Raw genomic sequence first — 19,040 nt, 5'->3', positions numbered from 1 at the left:
GTTACTCCTCGGTTATCTTTTATTCCCAAGGAAAAAGAAAATAAAAAGAAAAATAAAAAACAATTTCTAGGGTTTTCAGCACCTGCCCCAAAAGAAGAGCAGCAGAGGAGGGGTTGTGCAGAAGATAGCTTTTCTTCTGCTTTCTTTTTCTCTCTGTAGAATTTGGTATGGCCCTGAATTTTGCCATTCTTTCATGTCTTTGATGTTCTCAGAGTGTTGTTGGTATTTTCAACAACTATTTGTTGAAATTTTTTGGGGTAGACTAGTGGGCACTGTTTATCTTTGAGTGAGTTTATCTTTTTGTGGCTTTTATTCTGATCTGGGTGTTGATGATTTCACCCTTTTTTGAGCTTGAAGAGGAAGCGAGCTTTGGTATTAGAGAAGAAGATTACAAGTTCATCATGTCTTTGATGATGATGATGAAGAACAATATGGCTCTTTTGACCAGGGAAAGAGATCAGATAAAGCGAAAAAGAAACATTCAAGAAGAAAAGATGTCTCCTTTGATGGGTGTTGTTAGTTGTATTTGTCAATGAGAGAGAGTGTGTGAGAAGCCCTTCATTCTCTTTATTCCTCTTTTTCTTTCCCACACGCTTGATGTCCAGTAGATGTGATAGGCCTTCAAGGGTAGTTCTTGTTCCTCAACCTCAGTTTCTCTCTATCTGCTCTCTTTGTTAAATTTTCTTGCTCTTCCGCAAAGTGGTTCAAAAATGCCGATGTACCAGCCATCTGGCCGGAGAAGAGATGGGGGTGTCATGTATGATGTGGGCGGCGACGGTGGGCATGTCTTAGATCTCGAAACCGCCGTGAAAGATGGGATTTTGGGGGGCGGAGGTGGGGTTGTTTGCGGCAGCGGAGTCACTGAGAAATTGGATCTGAAAAAGATGATTGAAGACCTGGACTCCATTGATGTTCCGTCTGTGTTCATATGCCCAATTTCGTTAGAGCCAATGCAGGATCCTGTGACCATTTGCACTGGCCAGACCTACGAGAGATCCAACATCGTGAAATGGTTCTCTATGGGGCACTTCACTTGCCCCACAACAATGCAGGAGCTCTGGGACGATTCCATCACGCCAAACAAGACTCTTTACCAACTAATTTATAGTTGGTTTTCGCAGAAGTACTTGGTCATGAAGAAGAGATCAGAAGATGTGCAAGGCAGAGCATTGGAAGTCTTGGAGACGTTAAAGAAAGTTAAGGGTCAAGCTAGGATTCAAGCCCTCAAGGAACTTCGACAGGTTGTCTCAATTCATGCTTCTGCCAAGAAGACGGTGGCCGACAATGGTGGTATCGGTCTGATTTCCTCTCTATTAGGCCCCTTCACTTCGCATGCAGTAGGGTCGGAAGTAATTGGGATTCTTGTGAACTTGAGTCTCGATTCAGAATCAAAGTCAAATTTGATGCAGCCAGCAAAGATATCACTAATGGTGGACATGTTGAATGAGGGATCAATCGAGACCAAAATCAATTGTACAAAATTGATCGAAATTTTGATGGAGGGGAGGGATTTTGAATCGGAGATTGTGCCAAGCTTGAGTCTTTTGGTTGGATTGTTGAGGTTGGTAAAGGATAAGAGGCACCAAAATGGGATCTTGGCTGGCCTCGCCCTGCTCAAGACAATTTGTTTACACGAGCCAGTGCGGAACTCAGTAGTGAGCATAGGGGCTGTTCCTCAATTGGTTGAGCTGTTGCCCAATTTGAATCCCGAGTGCCTGGAATTAGCCCTTTGTATCCTGGAGGTTCTGTCAACTCTTCCACAAGGAAGATTGGCTTTGAAGGATTGCCCAAACATGATACCAAATGTAGTGAAATTATTGATGAGGGTTTCCGAGAGCTGTACCCAGTTGGCATTGGCCATCTTATCAGCAGTTTGCAAGCTTGCCCCAGAGGAATGTGCTTCACTTGCCGTGGAAGCTGGCCTTGCTGCGAAGCTCCTCCTCGTTATTCAGAGTGGTTGCAATCCTGTATTGAAGCAAAGGGCTGCAGAGCTCTTAAAATTGTGTAGTCTAAATTACACGGCCACCATCTTCATATCCAAGTGTAAGCTTACAAGAACGATACAATGAAAAGACCATGGGAAATTTGTTCATATACAAACTCTCATTTCCCCTCCGGCCGTGGGGGACAAAGGTGCAAAGAGCTTGTGGGACTCAAACAGATTTCTTAACAATGTGAAATGGGGTTTATGAGGTACTCCTGTGTATACTTGAGGACTTTGATTTTGTCATTTGATTTCACAAGAAGAAGCATCATAATGTGGAGTTTTCAGGTTGTTTGCCGACAGGGATACAGTCGATTACATGATTGATTCATTTCACAACAGAGCATCATAACCATACTACTGGGGTGGAGTTTGGATGGGGTTTGGGATGTAAGAATACATGAAGAGGGAAGGGGGAGGAAGGGAAGGGAATTCTAGTAGGCTTGTTTCTTCAATTGTAATTGTATTTAGTTTTATTTGGTTGCCATGTCCCATTGATCCCTAATTTTTGCTTTGTTCTTTTGAAGGGATTTGTGGGGTTTAGATTTTGTCATTTGGGTTGGAAGTGGTGTTAACACTTTTAGTCCTGCCATTGTAGAGCTTCTGTCATTTCAACATGAAACCAATGTGTACAATGAATATTTCTTTTCTTTCTACTTGGTGATGGTACCAACTATTTTTTTCCCTCTGGTCTTCACTCTCCAAATTCTGACATTTTTTTCCCGGATTTCAGTCATGGATGTCTATTTACACTCAGAGAGAGTGGTCAGACCTTTCTGTTTAAAGGATGACCATTGATATCAAAAGTGATATGCAGTACTGCTTCTTTTATTTTGTGGATAGAATTGATGGCAGGAACCTTTTCACCTCTCTCTGGTTTCTTGATACAGGAACAAAAGAGAGAAAAGTTGAATGAGAGCTGTCACTGAATATAACCCTTCGATTGGTCCTTAGGTAATTAGTGGCACCACGATGGGAGAGCAATCCTTATCATTGATCATTGCATCATTGCAATCTCCATAAAAGTTAATTTATGATAAAACTCCCATCTTACAATTACCACAATATCCTCCTAACTGGTTTGGGGCCTGAGCTCAAGCCAACAAACCTCTACTAAAATATTTCAATGGGACTTGAGGCCTAATCTGAATCCATCCCTTTAGGTGACATGCCACTGCAGCCCTGGTACAAAGATCAGATTCAGGTTTGGGTCGATTTTGGTTCTGGGCAGGGGCATTGCAGCCCTGTCTCCTTCTAGTTGAAGCCACCACCGCCCTCCCTTGTTTCAATGTCACCTCTAGTTTTACTTTAGTTGTGAAAAATTCATGATGAACCCGCACGCATTTGGGCATTGTGGAAAACGAAAGAAGGGAAAAAGGAAAGGGAAGTGTTGGCTACCTAAAAAGGAGGGGTGGAAAAAATGTCTATGGTGACTAGCAATTCAGCATCTTTGAATGAGACCCCAACATATGAAGATGCTAGACAGCTTAAAAAAGAAGCATTCAAAGTTTCTAAAATTTGGGTTTGAATGACATAGTTGGCCTCCAAATATGGTGGGTTATATGCCTGCCTCAATGAACTTCCATGCCTTTCCCATCCAACTGTATGGGCATATGGGTCCACGTGAATTGAATCTTTTGATTCTTTTCCAAGCTCTTGGCAATTACCCAATTGGAAATGATTCCCCCACTCTGGTCCTACTCGAGCCTTCAAAACATACGCTAATTGCTGCTAGAGGACAAGGCTTGTGATTTTGGTGCCTAAGGCTGGGTAGATCAGTCCAATCCTCTCCAAAACCTTCAATTTGAAAAAGCATTTCCTTACAAACTGACCATTCAGACTGAATTTGCCTGATTTTTCAAGCCAGCCTCCTCCTTTTCAACAGAGTGATTAAAACCCTCAACCTGCCTCGAAAGTGGAAGCTGGTATCATGATGTAAAAGCCACTTTCACTCGCAAAGAAGCTTATTTTATTCTTGTTGAGTGTTACTGATTTTGATCCATTGGTATATATTAAATGCTTACCTGCATAGGCAGCTAGCCTGGGTTTGTTTGGGTACCTTGACTGTCAAGATAATGGACTTTTATTTATTCTGAAACTAGAGACAAGATCCTATGAAGATGAATAGTTGCTTCGTGTTCACTTCAGTTGAAACTTTAATCTAATCTGATTAACAATATTATCTTTTTCATCCCACTCGAAACGTCATTTGAAAATCCTGACAGGGCCAAAAAAAGGGTCCATCAAACAACTCCACTGATATAAATGCCGATTATATTTATTAGTAGCAACTCTACTTTCCGATTCATCCCCTGGATGTTTTCAGTGGTATCCCACTATCACTTGAACCAACTTTCACAAAGCCGCAAACAAAATGCATTTCAAATACAAATGTGGTGAACGTATAAAATGTAATAGCATGCTCTCATTTTCTAGGTTAACATGACCCCAAATTTTGAAAGTAAAAAGTAAAATCAAACATTTAGCAAAGAATAGAAACAATTTATAGATTTTAATTTCTTAATCATTCGTATTGGAATTGGGTTTGAATGTTCAAGTGGGACTGACCCAACCTGATTTGTACTATAAAATAAAGTGCTTCATAAACTTTTTAATTCAATCTTCGACTTGGGATAGAGGATTCATTGATCAAATGATTTTTAAAACTTTCTACAACAAAATAAACATGTGTAATAGAAACCGACAAACAATTCATTACTCTATTACTTCTTTAAATGATAGAAACAATTTTTTTAACTTAATAGATTATTTTTTTTAGTAGATTTATCATAACCTAAATATATTTATATTACGATAATTTACGAATACCAAGCAATTTATTAATTTGAAACAGATTGCAAAAATTCATTTATTTCATTCTTTTTAAATATGCATTTCATTGAGAAAAGCGAAAACAATTTTTAAATTATAGTTTGTTAAAACTAGTTTGGTCTCGAGTTTTTCCTAACATTAGAAAGCGAAACAAATATGATTAAAATTTTAAATAGTACAAATGTTATGTTATGAAGTATATTATTATAAAGGATAATATTATTATGTTTTTATGATCATGTTGATATTATGAATTTTAAAATAATATAATAAAACATTATAATATACTTATAATTAATCCATTAAAATAAATTAGTTTTAATATAAAAATATATCAATGCATTTTTATTTAAAAAATGTTTATGCAATATTTTTAAGATAATAATTAATTTCAAATATTCACAAGATCATATTTTATTCACATTGACTTTATATATATATCATTCATATTCCATTTATATTATATTGTTATCACATAACATCTTTAATGTGATTTTATTTTCTTATTTGTTTTTGAATTTTTTTTAAAACGATTTTCACAATTCCCAACACAATTATAAAAAAGAAAATTTATTTTATTTTTACTTTTCTCAATTTTCTAAGCTCAAACAATTAAATAATGTCATTCTTAAGTTCGAGAATAGATCACCTAAATGATGATTCTTAAAACAGTCCTATAAAATGTGATGTCGAATATTATAAAAGATTTAACTTATCCTTAAAAAATACCAATTGATTTTCAAATGATACGTAAAAACTCTACCCAGAAGTGGTATTAGAATTAAGGTTAATGGATTGGAGTGACCCATGTTGGCGGTGAGAAGCCCAATCCAACTCAAAAAATGTGAATTTTATCTAATTTTAAATAATATGAAAAATCTCTTAACCTAATTCATTACCCTGACATGAAAAATACCTGAATAACTAACAAGTCAAATTGTCATCATAAACACTTTGACCAAAATCACGATTTGCTTAATATATATTAGGTAACCAACCTTGGAAGGGACCTAAATGCACTGACTCTATGCCCTATCATGTGGGTCCCTCTTTTGGGATGATAATTTGTATGTGGGCCCATTTTCTCAAAGAAAAATAAATATCCAAAACTATCTTTTTCATACACTTATTTAAAACAAAAATAAATAAATAACTTATTTCTTAAAAATGGAATTTACTTCACAAATTTGAAATTTTCAATTGAATGATAGATAATAACTATTAGGTTCTATTAGCCAATTTTCTAAATTTGGAAAGATAGCATATTAATTTATTTTCGAACATCACGAAATATGAGAATTTAATGTGAAGTAAAAAAAAAAAAAAACCCTATTCCACACTTTACCAAGAGATTAAATTATATTTTAAAGGAATGGAATCTTATGTATCACACGTTCCAATACTATGTTACAATTGATTTTTCTTTTTGTTAAAAATTTAATTTAATGTACCAATCTAATCATACTATAAAAAAAATTACAACAAGCATTTAAGAATTTATTTTCTAAATATGGTAAAATAAAATTTAATCAAAACTAAAATTATAAATTGTACGGAAAATTTAAAACATTGCAAAATTCAATGGGGAAGGTTTGAGAATGTGGAGGTGAATGGAGATAATAGAAGACTTTTTTTTTTTTTTGTGATTAAGACATTGTAAAGTTGTAGATTTGATTATCGAAAATATAAAATTTGTGCAATAAATATTTGAAAAAAAAATAAATTATGTTATTTTAAAAATATTTGGGCAAAAAACTCTTCTACCTTTTATATTATTTTTTAGAATAATTTTTTTTTACAACATATTAGGTAGAGAATTTATTTTATTTATAATTAATTATATACATAGAAAATAATGATTATATATATATAGAAAAAATTGATTTTGGAACAAATCATTTTTAAAGTGATTGCATTGGGAAAATATTAAGTGATTATCCAAATTTATTCCATTTAAGCAATAATAAAATTTTTAAAAAGAATAATTGTTGTTTATTTTATGATATGTAAAGAGCATGTAATTATTGGTAAAAATTAGAATATTGAATCTATCTATTATTAACTCAAAATAGAATCATTAATTTTTATTGTAATTTCAATTTTTATATGAAGAGGATTAGATAAAATATTGATATTATTTTTTTAATAAATTTTAAATTTTTAAAAAGTGTATGAAAGAAGGTGGGGAATTATGAAAAATGGGAAGAGAATACAAAAAATGTGAGGAGAGTATGAAAAATGTGATCATACTTACATTTTTTTATACCATCTTCACATTTTTTGTACTTTTATAAATTTTAAAATTTTAAAAGTATTATTAATTTCTTTTATTGTAATTTCAATTTTACATGGAAATGATTTGATTATGTGATGTCATCATATAGGGAATAAAATTTCTAATACTATATATGTAAACCCTCTCAATCAAATAGACATGTTTTAAAGTCATGAAAACCCCTTTGGGTCTAAAATGAACAATATGTATACGGTTGGATGTGGGTCTTTATAATTGGTATCAAAGCCGATCATCGACCTGATACGGGGTTATTTGACCCCATAAAAGGGCAATCCTAAGGAACACAATTAGAATGTTGTATCTGCATGAGAGATGTTTGTAATTTCCTCAATTGGATACAAAAAATGAAGTGCATGATTACTGTTCATTGTGTGAATTTGAACATTATTTGTTTTTTGTAACATTGTTTATTTTTTACTAAGACATATGTTACCACACTTTGCTCATGTTTTTCATTTACCAAAAATAGTTTGTCTTCGGACCATTGGTTGCCTCATCTTGAGGAGAGGTACCTAATTCTGATAGCCTGATTTTGAGAAATGGTATTCTATTCTAAATGGTTTTAAAAATATGTAAAAATAAATTAATAAAAAATCAATCATAAAGAAAACAAAACTATATATATATATATATATATATATATATATATAGAAAACAATATTTTCTTATTTAATCAACTCAAAGGATTGGATGATGATGAAAGCAATTGAAGACACGAGGATTTGGGTTGAGAGATATCTTTCATTATTGTAGGGACCCCTCCCCCCTGATGACACGTGGCACACATTTCCCGATGACACGTGACACGCAATCTTATCCGGATTAAACCCATCCGGATCTTCCCAAGAGTACACGTGGCGCGCTTCTCCTATCCGAACTTCCTCTAGGAGAGGCACACGACACTCACAAACATAACATCCGGACAACCGCCACAATGCATCCGGACGATCAACATATACTGTCTGGATATGTTTGTCCGGATCATTGACTGAAGTAAGCAAGTCTTGCACGTCATCACAACAACATGCCATGACCCACGTTCCGCCACCTGCAGAGTAAAATGACATGAATGAAGTGATAGCAAGTCACTTCCCACGATCTCTGACAGTCACGACGCCTCCCACGATCTCTGTCAGCCGCTCGTAGGGTGATGATGGTCCTGCCACCACCTAGTGACATCATGACAAGACAAAATATCTCCCTACTATTAAAGAGGGGAACAGAACTTCTAGAACTATATATATGAACTTTCGCACAAAGAGGAAGGTAAGTTTGCAATACCTAGTAAAAGACCAACTGATTATTCTGTATAACCATGACTGACAAAACCATCGGAAGGTGTGTCCGGACACCCTGTCCGGACGCCTCTTGCAGGAACAGCTGAACCAGGAATCTATATTGGTTGAGATCGTGCGTCCATCCATTTGGCAACTACGTGGATCACCAGGGACGCGAGACCTCAACAATTATTATGATGAATCTAAAGAGAGAGAATGGAAGAAAGAGATAGAATGAAAGAATTAAGGACAAATAACAGAGGGAGAAGAGGTAAAAGAAGAAGAGAAAGAATGGAAATCAAGAACTAATTATTCATTTAATAAAATATCTTTTTTTTTTTGTTCAAGTTTAAAATAGATGGTTAAGATCTAATCTTGCACATCCAATTACTAAAAAAAAAAATCCTCCATTCAATATTATAGAATTTTACTTAAAAGTTTGGTTACTAAGAAAACGTTAGAAAATTTTTAAATCAATGTTTATTTTTTTATGGTATATCATATGATTTCTAAATTATTTTAAAATAATTTATAATAAATTTATTTTTATTTAAATAGCACAAATTTAAGGTTGTTTAATTTGTTTTTAAACCAATAGTAATCTAAAATATCTAAAAATAAATCTGGTTTGATTTGGATAAAAAATTGGATTTAAGTAATAACAAAATTAGAAATTAAAAATAAAAGGAAGAAAAAATTATTTTTTCCATTAAGACAAAAAATTATCTTAGAAAAAAAGCAATAAATTTTAAAATAAACTATTCTAATAAAAGAAATTTCAAACTTTGAGGTAAAGATTCCAAAATTTTAGATCATGTTCTTTCGGAAAATATTTCCAAACTTCTTTGGCATACTTAGATATTTATGACCAGAGGTTTTACCAATCTAGATCAATCAAACAGTTGAAGAGCTCCTTCGTGATGCCGACATTCTAACTATCTGAAGTCGTACGTTCTATCAGTTCCTGGGTTAACACCTGAAACTGCACATCAAGTCAACAAAATGAAGAAAAGATTCATTGAAGATACATGACTCTTACCATTGGTCAAACTCTAGCATTTTGACCACAATTTTGCCAATCATGCCCTTGTCCATCTAGAAGACTACAAAAAATTGCCGGCATCAGATATATTGGGACTCATGCCAACGTGTCGGCATTGGGTTAGTAGAATTCCATAAACTTCTGAGCTCATATGGCTAGATTTTTCTGGTCATGAGCGAATTCCATGAAATTTGACCCAAATGCGCCGCCGGCTTACAACATTTTATTTTGATTCATAGAAGATCCAGTTTCTATCTGGTATACGAAGAATATTTAATCATATAGACGTTGGCGCCACTACTCTCTGTTATTTTCTATATATCCTATGGCCTCGCAGTTCAAACAAATCTACCCCACCAGCGGATATGGATTCTTACACTTATTCTTCCTCGTGGTCATCATCCTCTTCTAATTCTCTAGTTGTTTCCGTGAAGCCGGTTCAGTCCCTTCATTCAGTCCGTAAACCTCAGCCAAAACCAGAGAAAAGAACTGGAATATCACCGCAGCTGCCACCACCTAAAGTCTACAGGGTGAACTCCACCAACTTCCGGAAGGTGGTTCAGCGGCTCACGGGCGCACCGAAGCTCAAATCTCAGCGTCTCAAAAGCATGGCTCCCCCTCCCCTGCCGCTGCCGGTGCCATCGTTTCTACAATCTGATGATAATATCACCCAGCCGATTCTGCTCTCTGGTTGTCCAAAAGGAGCCGCAACGCCGACCACCACCTATGGCCATTTGCTACCTGGGATGTTCTGTGATGATTCATTAATGGCCAATACTTCTCTTCAAATCTGTTCGTCCCCGTCTTCTGCTTGGCCTTCTTTTCCATTTTTGAGTCCTGGAACTCTACTTGCCTTGGAGCAAGGCACCGCGCTTTAGTTTCCCATCTATTTTCCCTTGATTTCTCATGCGAATGGGCGGGAAAACAGGGGTTGAAATGAGGGGAAAACAATAAACTGTAATAGTAGCAGGTTTGGATGACGGTGGAAAGTCTTCGCAGAAAAGAAGATCATCCTGATAAAGCCTTAAAAGTTGTGAATAAACTTTTTTGGTATGATTGATTGATTGATTGATTTATAATAATGCCGTCCAAATGTCTCAAGACAAATTACCATTCAATGGATCGAACGTGGTTCGCTTTTCTTTATTCCTTCGTCTTAATTTATATGATTGACCAAATGAAAAAGAATAGCATAAATCTATGGCCCATGAAGGATAACCCACTTTACCAAATTATCAATTCATTGGGGAAGCTTTAAAAACAAAAAATGTAATGTTGAATCCGACCCAATAAAAAATGACTGGGCAAAATGACGGTTACTCGGCCCAAACAAAACAACTTTTTTGTTTTTCATAAATGGATTGGGCCTACCCATTTTGCAGGCTCAGCCCGCCCAAAGATCTAAGCCCGAACCAATTCAGACAATGTTCTATGTTTACGAGATTGTTGGATTAGGTTCTGCTACATGGTATGAATCTTAGCACTAGCTCTATATATAAATGGAAATCGCTAGTTAGTGCGCTCACTGTCAAAATTTATGATAAAATTTGAAATAATTCTTGAAACTAAGAATTATATTTAGATTATATTGTGCGAGATTCATTTCAGAAGAGCAAGATTATTATTATTATTATTATTTGTTAAATAAAAACCAATAATGCATTATTTTATTTAGTTAGGCCGCCATTTGAATGACTACGTATAAAAATTTCTGCTAAACGAGAATGTGAAGTGGATTTGTGCGGAACCAAAAGGCGATGTCCCTCCTCCCGGGCTTCTGCTGCATAGACCTCCTACGTGATTAATTAATTGATTAATTAATTAACCTTTTTTCTTAACCCTCGGGATCCGTCAGTCATTTTTCTTTCGCGTGATGGAAATGTCATGGTTGGCTCGATCGCTGGCCAACTCTCTCCGTCTAGACGATGACCGTGACGGTGAAGGTGAGGATGATGGTGACGACACAACCATCCCTGAGACCAGAGAAGAAAAGAATACGGAGGAACCAGAGTTGGATCAACACGGCCGAGGCGTCAAAGAAGACCTCACCGAATTCAAACAAACCCTAACTCGTCAGCTGTGGGGCGTCGCCTCGTTTCTTGCTCCTCCTCCTGCACAGTCCTCCGCGCCATCTAATCCTCACGACGTTGAGTCAATCTCCGATCTTGAACAATGCGAGCCCTCCGATCAGTCCGTTTCCGGTGAAATTTCCGACGAGGAGACGTTCGATTCCGTTGGTATCCGCGACGATATCGCAGAGATCGGGGGACGATTCAGGCCAGAGATCTCGAATCCATCGAATAATAGAGCGGTTTCAGAGATTTCGGATATGGATTCGAATTTTCTGCCGTTTCGATCGGACGGCCGGGATTCGGTGGAGGAGTACGATTTCGAGGGCATCCCTGGGATCACCGAGGAGGTTTTGGCTTTCGCGAGGAACATTGCGCATCATCCTGAGACTTGGTTGGATTTTCCTTTGGAGGAGGAAGACGACCTGGATGGTACGTTTTTTTGTGGCTTTGTTAGTTTAATGGATTCTATAATTCGCAACCCTTGTATTGGACACATTGACATCCTATTTACGCTGGTAAAGATTGAAGCAATCCAAATGTTTGGTGTTGGTAAAAGCTTTATCACTTTTTGATATACTAAGTTGGTGTTGATAATTGAGTACCCATAGACATTGAAATAAGATTTTGGGTGTTGTACACGCAATGTTTGATTATATGTTTGGTTCATTGGAGTAGTTATAGGGTGTCTAGTTTGATTCCTTTAAAGATTTTATACCATTCAACCACAAAGATATTGTTCTTTCTAATAGCAAATTGTAGGACCTGAACTTCTATGAATTTGTTACTTCTAATCTCCCAAATGTAGATTTCTCCATTGATCTTTAATATTCAGATGTCGTCCTGTCAAACTAGTGGTAATTTGTTTCTTTGTGTTGGGGTATTTTAGGCGATCGGGCATTTGGATACAAGCTGCGAATTTGGCGAAGCCTAGACTGCGCCTAGGTGACAGTCACATTGGGATGTTCAGCATATATAGAACTGTCCACTGTATATATCATATTTTAAAAATATAAGAAACATATAGAATGGCATTTTGAATCTTTAACGGTGGTTTCCAGTATAATTAGCCAAGACAAGTTAAGGTAAAAGCATTTTGTGTAGTGCATATTTGGAGTTAACATTCATCTACCTATTTTGCGAGGGGAAATGGGTTCCTATTAGAAGCATGATTTATAGCATCATTGTGAACAACAACATTAATTGTATAATATAGGGGAAAGTCTTTTATGTATGTGTGATTTAGGAGTAGCTATTAGGAAAATATACGATGTTTGATAATTGCAGCCTTTATGTCTTTATACTGAAAAAGGTGAAGTATCCTCAGTCATTTACAAGAGCATGAATTGCATAAGTTATAATTTATAAGGAAATTTTACTTGAACAATTGTAAAATTGTGTACCATGTATCTCTCAGGATGGATATCATGAACCCTTGCATTGAACTGTAATCATGTGCCTTTCTTTTCTTTGTTTTAGATTTTGACATGTCCGACGCTCAGGAAGATCATGCTTTGGCCATTGAACATCTTGCACCTAGATTAGCTGCGCTCCGTATTGAACTGTGTCCTAGCCATATGAGCAAGGGCTATTTTTGGAAGATCTATTTTGTTCTCCTGCATTCAAGACTTAATAGACAAGATGCAGAGCTTTTGTCAACACCTCAGGTAAGTCATTTTTTTTACACAGCATCCTTGTCATTTTTGCTTATTCCACAAAAATTTCTTGAAATGGGTTTACTTAGTGATATTTTAAACCACTGCTGATTGATAGGTTCAAACAATGTTCTCATTATTCTCTGTTGAGGCCAAAGCTCTAGATTTGAAGCTTGGTTTAAATTTTCCTCCAAATGGAATCAGTTTATGGTATTTATGGAAATGTACTGTTATGCTTTTAATAAAGCAAAGTAGGATTTGTCATGTAACCCAAATTCTGAGTCCTAAAAGTTCACTTCAGTCTGTAAAAATTAACATAGCTCCTACATATGGTTACATTTGTGAACTAAAAGTTACTAATTAGTCACAGTTATCAGCCCATTTATAACCCTTGCAGACTTCAATATTCCAACTTTGAATGGAGCTCATTAGAACCGAATATCTTTTGGCCTAATTAAATGTTTCCTCGCGCACATGGCATGCGCAATGCACCTTCTATTTGAAGTTCAAAACCAAAACATCAAGTTGTACAATTTTTTGCTCTCAACTTGGTCTAAACTATGATCACTCAAGTTATTAGATGTTTAAATTTTAAAAATGAATTGAGAAAATTTGTTTTTACTGTTTTGCATCACTTGATGAAGGGAGTATTCCTTGAAACATTTATGGCCTGTTTGATAATGTTTTCAAAAACAACTTTCAAAAAACAATTTTTGAGAATATTCTTAAAAATAGTTCGCAATTGTTTTCAGGAACAAAATTCTTATTAGAAAAACTCACATATGAAAAACACCTCAACTTTATTCTAAAAATTAAACTATTTGCAAAACAAATTCTCAAAAAATCTATTTTCTGTTAAAAAGTTTGTCAAAATGTTTTCTAAGTTAGAAAACTATTTTTAAGAATAATTTCCAAACAGATCCATAGTCTCTGTTGTTGACATGCTTTGTTGATAATATAGAATTTTGACGCTTGATCAATGCTTAGTAGCGAATCACATTGCTGTTTGCACTAATAATAAGACTGAAGGTCTCTTTTTTCTCATGATGATAATATTGATTCTTTTCTTTCAGTAGTACACCAAATGAACTATCATTTGGTGGCACTTGGTACAATATACATTATCATTTATTATTTTGTAAAGTTTCTAATCTGCCTAGTAGAGATGCTTTGTCAGTTCTTTAGTTTATAGACTATCTGGATCTATAAACGTTAGCATGGTTCTTCTGGGGTATTGTTACTTTTTATTTTATTTTTCAAACTCTTATTTTCATGCACACTGACTGATTAAAATTATCTATTGCTTCATAGATTGTGGCAGCTAGAGCAATGTGGATGCAGGAACTACAAAAGAAAACAAAGCCAGAACCAGACTGGTCCGGAAGAAGCACTTACTATTCAAAAGAGAGCACTAATTTACATCAGGAGGATTCTGCCTCCACCAATAATTCTCATTCTGAAAACATGCCATTCAGGACATTTGCTTTGGAACCTGTCAGTTTCCCTGTGACAACTGATTTGGAGACTGAGAAGTACACGGTTGCAAATAGCAAATCTCAAATCAGTGATAAGTCTGTCATTGAAGAAAAGCCAGAGGTCAGAACCAAGGATTTTCTCCCTGGTCCATCCTCTAAAGTATTGATTCAGAACTACGAGGATGATGAGGATGATTGGCCGGAGGATGAAATCTTAGAATTAGGTGCCTACAGTAGAACTGTCATCCCCGTGGGACATGAAGAAGATGTATCTTTCAGTGATCTTGAAGATGATGATTGTATTATACCTATAAAATCCAACTAGCCTCAAGGGGTTGTGATGCTTTTACAAGAAACCCATGCTTCAATTCAGCTAAGCAAAGGCTCTGCTGACCCATCAAAGGATGGATCTGTACAGTCATATGATAAATGGACATGGGAACTAAGGAGTCAGAGCACTTACTGAGCTTCCATGACTGAAGTTGAAGCATATTCTCTTGCATGATGAAAGCCAAATCAAGTTTTCATAGAGCAATTATGTGTTGATTGATTGTGTGAGGATTGTCGTCTGGTTACCTGTAAAAATCCTTGATTGAGACAATATATGTTGTTAAAAGCATGAAAGCTTCTTTGATTCAATTCATAGATTCGCCTTCCCAATTGGGATGCAATAGCTGATTATTAGTAAGGTTTGACTTTTGATGGCAAAATCAGCTTACAGAACTGAGGATGGATCAGCCAATTGTAATTGAGACTCCTTTAGCCTGAGATAATTGCATATCCAAAGATGAGGTTTCACATTTGTGCCAACTATTATAATTGGAATTCATCAAGATTGAAGACAGTTCGCCCGACACCATCAAGATTGGATATCCTCTTTTTTTTTTTTTTTTTTTTTTTTTGTGATTTGATTATATATTTGTGATATGATATCCTCATGTGTTTTTTTCCTCCCCATCTTGGTTTTTTCTTTTCTATCTTGTCTTTATATTTTTAATGTTTTTTCTTGAAGAAAGCTTCTACTCCTACTTTCATCGTGATCACCATCTACCATCTTGCCTTAATAATGTTTTTTCTTGTCTTTATATGCTTGCCTTAATCTTCAATTTTGAAGTTCCAATGTAAAATTTCTAGATCTCATCTTGGTCATTATCTTAGTTTTGCCTTGTTTTTGGTTTTGATCCATCAGAAAATTATGGAAAATTGTTGTTGATGATTTATCCAATTGGTATGTATTTAAGGACATAAAATAAATGATAGATGTATGAGGTTCTTTTTATTTGTTTTTAAGTTTACTTAGTATTTTATGCCTCTTTTATTATTGAATTATTATGAAAATATTAAAAAATTTATTAATAATTAATATAATAGAATTTTAAAAATAAGACAATTAAATTTTATTTATGTAATTTATAAATTTATATACATGAATTTAAATAAAGATTAATATTAACAGGTCAGTATGGGTTCTGGCCTTTTTCCTTCTTCCTTCTTCCTTCTCTTATCCTCTTCGCTATTAATGCTAATTCCATCTTTGTTAATAGTTATGGCTATAATTGTAAATATTTTTATTTTATTTATTTATGATAATAATTTTACTTTATTTATTTGTTACGAGACACATAATAAATTATTATTTTTAATTTTATTATCAAAAGAATCTGTAAAATAATAATGTTTGAAGGACTTAAAAAAATTTTCTGAATAAATAAATGACAAATTCATATATGAAATTTTAAAATAAAATTTGAAAAAATAAAGAATTTTTTTTAAATGATTAAGTTGAGATAATACTTAATAAAAAAAATTACAATATTCAAAAAATAAATAATAAAAAAATAAAATTTGAAAAATGGCAGCCTCTTTCCTTTTCAACAAGAGGCGGCATCTGTCCACCTGGCACCTCCATCCCGCAGGAATTTTGAACACACGTTTCAGATGGTGTCCAAAAAGGCGAACCGGAAACTTTGATCTCATCCAAACCCATTTCGTGTGAGGCGAACTGGAGATATGAGTCTTTGATCTCATCCAAACCCATTCCCGCCCACACCACACGGAATCGTACATATCATATTTATTTCTGATTATTCACGCATTGACCTTTAAAGTAGAGGCGTATGGCCCACACAATCAGCTCAAAGCTAACAAACTTTCCTTTTGAACTCATCCAATCTCTCTTAACACCTTAACCAAAAAAGGTTGACAAAGTTTGAAAACCCCTCTAAAAATAAAGTATTAAAAAAAATTAAATTAATCTTAAATTTATATTTTTTTTTTTGGGAAAAATATATATATGAGACGACGCTTTAATCAAAATTTTCTATTTTAATATTTTAACATTAAAAAACTTATTTTCATACAGCTTTTGTCTTCTTTAGATAAAAATGTTTTGGGCTGCAAAGTGGGCCAGGCGGAGCCACGTACAAATGTCCAGAAACCAGAAAGCCTAATTTGAGGGAGGTAGGTTTTGGCTTGGTATACCGTATACGTATGTTGCAGTATGTCTACCCTGTTGGAATCGAAGGTGCGAATAACAAGTCGTCGCGCGAAATTTCTGTGCTCCAACCTTTTGGAGATTCTAGGCCAGTTATTGTTTATTGTTTTTTTTTTTTTTTAATGTTTTTCGTTTTTCTGGACGAAAACAACTTCACGTTTGCAAGTTGCAGCACAACCTCTCTCTTAAAGGTTCGTCTCCTCACCATTATCCGCATTTAATTTCCCCCAAATTTGCACAATTCTCTATACAATTCGCAAAACATTATTGTGACGTGATTGTACATCTGCAACAAGAAACGAAACCCTAGGATCTTTGATTCTCGAGACCCCTGCATACGCAACTCTGGTCGATTAATTGAAACCCTAGGGTTTTGGATTTTTGTAGTTCCAAGGGTTGTTCTGGGGAATGGATCTTGAGCTGGTGAAGAAGGCTTTGGATTTAGCGCGGAGAAGGAGGAAACTGGTTGTTTTACTTGCTGTGTTCGGTGTATCCAGTTATGGTGCTTACAAGGTTTATCACTGGCCCTATGTGGTTAGGAAGAGGCAGAGGTTGTTTAAGCTGCTCGGAGCGCTAATTTCTATAGCCGAGATGGTTTCGGATTCCGCAGAAACCATTGGAGTCGTCTCCAAGGACTTGAAGGAATTTTTACAGTCAGATACGGACCAAATTCCCAATAGTTTGAAGCAGATTTCGAAAATTGTGAAGTCTGAGGAGTTCTCTGGGTCGATGATTGGGGTCATGGAGGCTTTGACTGTGGGAATTTTGCGAGGGTATCGGTTGGATGCAAGGATTGAGAATGATGCACAAACAAGGTCAGGGGATTCGAGTTTCTCTGATAGCATTATGGAGAAACTATTTTCTTCCGCTGGGACTGGTTTTGCTTCGGTGGTCGTTGGTAGCTTTGCCCGGAACTTGGTTATGGGGTTTTACGCCAGAGATGCCTCCCATGATGGATCAAATGAAAATAACCGGAATGCTGCGGCCCTAGATGGGGCAGAGGTATCGACTGCGCCCAAATGGGTGAATGTGGTGTGTGGTGATAAATGTAAGCCACTCATAGCTGATTGCATTCAGATGTTTGTGAGCACAGCAGTGGCAGTGTATCTTGATAAAACGATGGATATCAACACTTATGATGAATTATTTGCTGGGTTGACCAATCCTAAGCACCAAATCAAAGTGAGAGACATTTTGGTTTCTTTATGTAATGGTGCTGTGGAAACACTTGTGAAAACATCTCACCAAGTGTTGACGACTTCAAATAATTCGAGTTCAAGTCCTTGTTCTTTTGTTGATGAGGAGGTTTCTAAGCAGGAAACATCTTCAACCAAACTGAAAGTGGGAAGCCCCCCCAATGGGATTCAGAATGGTGGGTGGGTGGACAAGGCTTCATCTGCATTGGCTGTCCCCAGCAACAGGAAGTTTGTGCTTGATTTGACTGGGAGGGTGACATTTGAAACCATCAAGTCAGTTGTGGAGTTTCTGTTGTGGAAGCTAGCAGATGGTTTGAAGAGAAGTTTAAATGTAGCACATGAGGAGGTTGTGGATAGAGGACTTGAAGTTATCAGATATGTTGGTGCCAAGTCTTCTGTTATCGTTACCATATGCCTTGCTTTGTATTTGCATATCTTGGGGGGTACTGGGGTTTTGTTGCATGGATGAATTTATGATTCATAGACAATACTCCATACTTGTTGACTTACGAGCTCGTGCAGGCAGATGATTTCAAAGTTAGCAAATCTTTATTTGGAACTCTCACAACCTGCCTACATGTATATCTTTGTGTTTCTTATTTGAAATACAAAATTTCTGGCATTGTCTAGTTTAGATTGTTGTAGCATCCTCAAATTCTTAACTTCATCAATAGAATATTGAAAACCCTGTGATTTGATTATATACTTTTTCTTGGCTTC

The 19,040-nt window shown here is 35.6% G+C and overlaps 4 protein-coding genes across 4 annotated transcripts; all 4 read left to right on the top strand.

The window, feature by feature from the left end:
* LOC117907668 (U-box domain-containing protein 30-like) lies at positions 1 to 2,668 on the top strand. The gene is made up of 2 exons (XM_034821289.1): positions 1 to 165; positions 358 to 2,668. Exon 2 carries the CDS (start codon positions 711 to 713, stop codon positions 2,067 to 2,069), a length of 1,359 nt encoding a protein of 452 aa, XP_034677180.1. The 5' UTR covers positions 1 to 165; positions 358 to 710; the 3' UTR covers positions 2,070 to 2,668.
* Positions 2,669 to 9,666: 6,998 nt separating this feature from the next.
* LOC117907639 lies at positions 9,667 to 10,557 on the top strand. Its single transcript, XM_034821255.1, has one exon. It carries the CDS (start codon positions 9,797 to 9,799, stop codon positions 10,307 to 10,309), a length of 513 nt encoding a protein of 170 aa, XP_034677146.1. The 5' UTR covers positions 9,667 to 9,796; the 3' UTR covers positions 10,310 to 10,557.
* Positions 10,558 to 11,176: 619 nt separating this feature from the next.
* Positions 11,177 to 15,430, top strand: LOC117907774. The gene is made up of 3 exons (XM_034821422.1): positions 11,177 to 11,932; positions 12,980 to 13,167; positions 14,467 to 15,430. The coding sequence occupies exons 1-3, from the start codon at positions 11,305 to 11,307 to the stop codon at positions 14,953 to 14,955; spliced, it is 1,305 nt and encodes a 434-aa protein (XP_034677313.1). The 5' UTR covers positions 11,177 to 11,304; the 3' UTR covers positions 14,956 to 15,430.
* A 1,734-nt stretch (positions 15,431 to 17,164) lies between these two features.
* On the top strand, positions 17,165 to 19,040 carry LOC117905370 (protein PHLOEM PROTEIN 2-LIKE A10). The gene has a single exon (XM_034818286.1). The coding sequence runs from the start codon at positions 17,533 to 17,535 to the stop codon at positions 18,787 to 18,789; it is 1,257 nt and encodes a 418-aa protein (XP_034674177.1). The 5' UTR covers positions 17,165 to 17,532; the 3' UTR covers positions 18,790 to 19,040.

Source organism: Vitis riparia, chromosome 18 (assembly GCF_004353265.1).
Source record: "Vitis riparia cultivar Riparia Gloire de Montpellier isolate 1030 chromosome 18, EGFV_Vit.rip_1.0, whole genome shotgun sequence".
NCBI classification, from domain to species: Eukaryota; Viridiplantae; Streptophyta; class Magnoliopsida; order Vitales; family Vitaceae; genus Vitis; species Vitis riparia.
This window is presented reverse-complemented; position numbering and strand designations above follow the sequence as displayed.

Bases quoted from the DNA above. Each gene is read 5' to 3' on its own strand.
- LOC117907668 (XM_034821289.1), top strand. From the start codon at position 711: ATGCCGATGTACCAGCCATCTGGCCGGAGAAGAGATGGGGGTGTCATG.
- LOC117907639 (XM_034821255.1), top strand. From the start codon at position 9,797: ATGGATTCTTACACTTATTCTTCCTCGTGGTCATCATCCTCTTCTAAT.
- LOC117907774 (XM_034821422.1), top strand. From the start codon at position 11,305: ATGGAAATGTCATGGTTGGCTCGATCGCTGGCCAACTCTCTCCGTCTA. The intron at 11,933-12,979 runs GTACGTTTTTTT...TCTTTGTTTTAG, and splicing joins GGAGGAAGACGACCTGGATG to ATTTTGACATGTCCGACGCT. The intron at 13,168-14,466 runs GTAAGTCATTTT...ATTGCTTCATAG, and splicing joins AGCTTTTGTCAACACCTCAG to ATTGTGGCAGCTAGAGCAAT.
- LOC117905370 (XM_034818286.1), top strand. From the start codon at position 17,533: ATGGATCTTGAGCTGGTGAAGAAGGCTTTGGATTTAGCGCGGAGAAGG.